Raw genomic sequence first — 3877 nt, 5'->3', positions numbered from 1 at the left:
TCATACGGCATTTCTAGAGCACTTGCCAATCAAACCACTAGAATATATGTGTGTGTATGTATTAATGTACGTATATATTTTATAACGTACCAAATAAAAAGTATCAAGTAAGATTTGAAAGATCTATATACCAAATCTTCAAGAAAACAGAAAAGATAGATTGGTGGAGAAATAAAAGAAGTTTCATGAAGATGGGGTTTGATAAGGCACATGAGGAAAACATTTAAATAAAGAATACGATATCTGTTGTTGTTATCGTTAGATATTCTCAACCATCGATCCATCCTCTACTTCTTCTTAAATTCTTGTAATCCTTTATAAGGGGGACCAAGGACCAACCATATTTTAGGGTATGGCCAAAATAATTTAAATCCAACAAGCTTTAACGAAAGTTATGGGTGAATAAAACAAGAAATATCAAAGTAACCCAACCTCTATAAGCTATAGCCGAGTTGGTTTAATAGCCTAATAGGACTATAGGAGAGTCTCTATGAATTTAATTTTTGTTATAACAAAATTCATGAATTCCTGTCAAGATCGTTTGGAAGAAACTATCTATTAGACACAAAGTGTCTCACATCGAATGTTGGAAAATATCCTAAACAATATATAAGATAGATGGATCATTTCACTTATCACCAATTGGTTTTAGGTTGGAAACTCATCTAGCTTAACATGGTATCAGAGCCCGATCTTACATCGATCTGGCCCGAAATTGGTCCATCGATCATTGCCTGAACATTCTGAGATTGACGCTCAAAGAGCCATCATCTCGAAGGGGCGTATTAGACACAAAGTGGACACAAAGTATCCCACATCGGATGTTGAAAAAGATTCTAAACAATATATAAGATAGATGGATCATTTCACTTATCACCAATTGGTTTTAGGTTAGAAACCCATCTAGCTTAACACTATCGACCACCGATATACAATTTCTTGATACTTCAAAGAAGATATAGTCTTTGGAAGCATGCTGAAGGGAAGTATATGACTAAGTTTACAACAAGCAACACTTGGGACCAGATTCGAGATACTAAACCGATTTGTGATTGGAGTAAGGGTGTATGGTTCTCTCATTCTACTCCGAAATACTCGTTCATGATGTGGGTTGCATTGAAGGGGAGGTTGCAGACAACTGATAGAATGATGAGATGGAATAATTCTATAAATACAGAATGTGTCCTAATTCTATAAATACAGAATGTGTCCTGTGCAATGAGGAATCTGAATCATGCGCACACCTCTTCTTTGGATGTCGGTATTCAGAGAACGTTTGGAGGAACCTGGCTGGAGGTCTTATGCAAGACATGTTCACTACTGATTGGAGTAACCTGATAAGGATTATCTCGAAGCCTTGGCTAACGCCTATCAAGACTTTCCTCCTCAGATACACTCTACAGGCTGTGATGCACACAATTTGGTGGGAGAGGAATGCTCGTAGGCATGGGGAAGATCCTAAAACCATGGCTACTCTGACACAGCTTGTAGATAAAAACATAAGACTAAAGCTACTTGCAGTGAAAGGGAAGGGAAATTATTTAGAAGAAGGGCTGATTACTTGGTTTGGGACAAGACTAGATTTATGAAGAAGTAGATTCTATTTCTTTTGGAGTAGGGAAGTTTATATTTCATAAAAACAAAGAAGCACTTGATGTAATACTGTTTTTGTTTGAATAAATTTTACATTCATTCAAAAAAAAAAAAAACAAAGAAGATATAGTCTGTAGCTTCCTTTTATAGTTCTCTTACAGAACCTAATGTGTCAGTTCATTTATCGCTTGTTTTTTTGGTTACAAAATTTAGCATTAAGAAAGCTTCCATCTTTCATTTAGAAAAAAAATTGTCGCACACCCAACGATTGGGTCGAGGGCCGCACAAACCTCCTACATCGGACTGGGCCGAGAATATAGTTTGTTTTTTTCTTGAGATCTTGCCAAAAACGTAATTGCGAGAATATGAGATTTAAAGAGAGAATATATTAGGGATATGTATCCCATATTGAAAATTTTAAAGGAAATTAAGTAATTAGGATAAGACATGCGTCTTGCGCAGGGTGAGTTTATTTATATATATTATCAACAAATTTTTTAAAATATATTTGATCATTTTATTTATACATATACAATATTTTTTGTTGTTATTATATAATTGATTTCCGATGGACCGTATCAATTTTTTATTAAAAATTGTGGAACTAAATTATAATTAATATATCATGGGTTGCTTGGATTAGACATTAAACAAATTATGACATAAAAACCTTATTTTTTTCACCGAACACATTCTTGAAAAAAATGAACAATACTTTTTCACAGTTAAATTATTTTGACTTTTATCTTCCATATGATTTTGAAAGGTTTCAGATCAACCATAGAATTGATACATATCATTTTAATGTTTTTAGTCGTATGCTTAAGGAAAACTTACATTTTGTAATTTAAAATCGTTTTAAAAAAATTAAAATATAACAAAAAAAGAAAAAATCTAACATATAAGAAAATTTTAAAATATAATATTTTTCTCATTTTTTAAATTTTTTTAGTTTGTTTTTAATTTAAATTCATTTAAAATATAACATATAAGGTTTCCTAATTTTTGTAATTTAAAGTCATTTTAAAAATTCCAAAATATAACATATAAGATTTTTTTATTATTATATGGTTAATGTGAATGTTTAATTTTATATTAAAAAAAATTAAACAAAAATGAAAAAGGATGCAAAAATTATTATCAAATCTTTATTATTCATAGTTATTAATTGACATATATATATTAATCATATTAGATAATTCTGTAGCTTTTATTTAAGGAAAGAATACACGCTTCTTATATTTTGGATTAGTATAATGTTTAGTAGTTGGATTTGAACCAATATTTTTTTCAATTGATTCTTAAGCTGCCACGTAAGCTAAATTGTCATTTTAATTAAGTGTCACCTAAGCATAGTCTTTTTTTTTATTAGTACAAACTTAAGGTTATAATTTTTTAAATGATCCTCAATTAATATACAGAGGATATATAAAAGGATATGACCAATCCACTTATCATCAATTGGTTTTAAGCTGAAAATTCATAATTAATTCGAATCTGACATAGTATCAAAACCAATCGAAGTTACTGTTTAATTGTTAGTTCTTCATTGCAAAGATGCATTTTATTATTATTTCCCATAATTTTCCTTGATGTGTTCATGTCATCAAAGATAAGGTAAGCTTACTCTAGTTCTATTGGGGTAACATTTTTTTTGGGTTAATGTATCAATAGATATTGGCTGGACACCGGTATGGTATCAAGATAGTGATTTTGTGAGCAAATCATAAACAAGTATAATTCTAGCCAATGCCGGCCCTAGCCCTGTGCTAGGAATGCATATGCACATAGTCTCTGTTTTATTTTTACTTTTCATTGTGTATTTAGGGTTCTAATTTTTTCATATTTTGCAAAAAGGTCCAATTTTTATATTTTATAAATATACACTTTACATGTGGGTAAAAAAAAGCGCTAGCACATGACCCATTTTTAGTTTGAGTGATTTACACTCAGAGACAGTTTATGAGTTTTAATTACACTGCAGGTCACATAGCATAACTTGGGTAGTTTATTGGAATGAAAGACCATCATGACCCTGAAAAAGCAAACCAGAAACTAATTCTCTCATTACTTTTTATTTTTAGTTTGTTTTTTAAAATTTGAATAAATTGAATGGTGGACTCAAAACCAAGTTTAATAGATTTTAATAATTAGACCACTTGCCTTTTACTTTTGGACATAATAGTTTTAATCAAGATTTACGATTCCCAAAGTGAAAGAGAAGAAATAAGCTTGAGAAACTTACTATCGACAGAAGTTTGTTTCGACGATAGAGATGGTGCCG

At 30.8% G+C, this 3877-nt stretch overlaps 1 protein-coding gene across 1 annotated transcript; it reads left to right on the top strand.

Annotated features, from left to right (window-relative positions):
• The first annotated feature begins 1178 nt into the window (after positions 1 to 1178).
• On the top strand, positions 1179 to 1589 carry LOC125578080. Its single transcript, XM_048740365.1, has one exon. It carries the CDS (start codon positions 1179 to 1181, stop codon positions 1587 to 1589), a length of 411 nt encoding a protein of 136 aa, XP_048596322.1.
• The last annotated feature ends 2288 nt before the right edge of the window (positions 1590 to 3877 follow it).

This window comes from Brassica napus, chromosome A9 (assembly GCF_020379485.1).
Source record: "Brassica napus cultivar Da-Ae chromosome A9, Da-Ae, whole genome shotgun sequence".
Classification (NCBI taxonomy): Eukaryota; Viridiplantae; Streptophyta; class Magnoliopsida; order Brassicales; family Brassicaceae; genus Brassica; species Brassica napus.
This window is presented reverse-complemented; position numbering and strand designations above follow the sequence as displayed.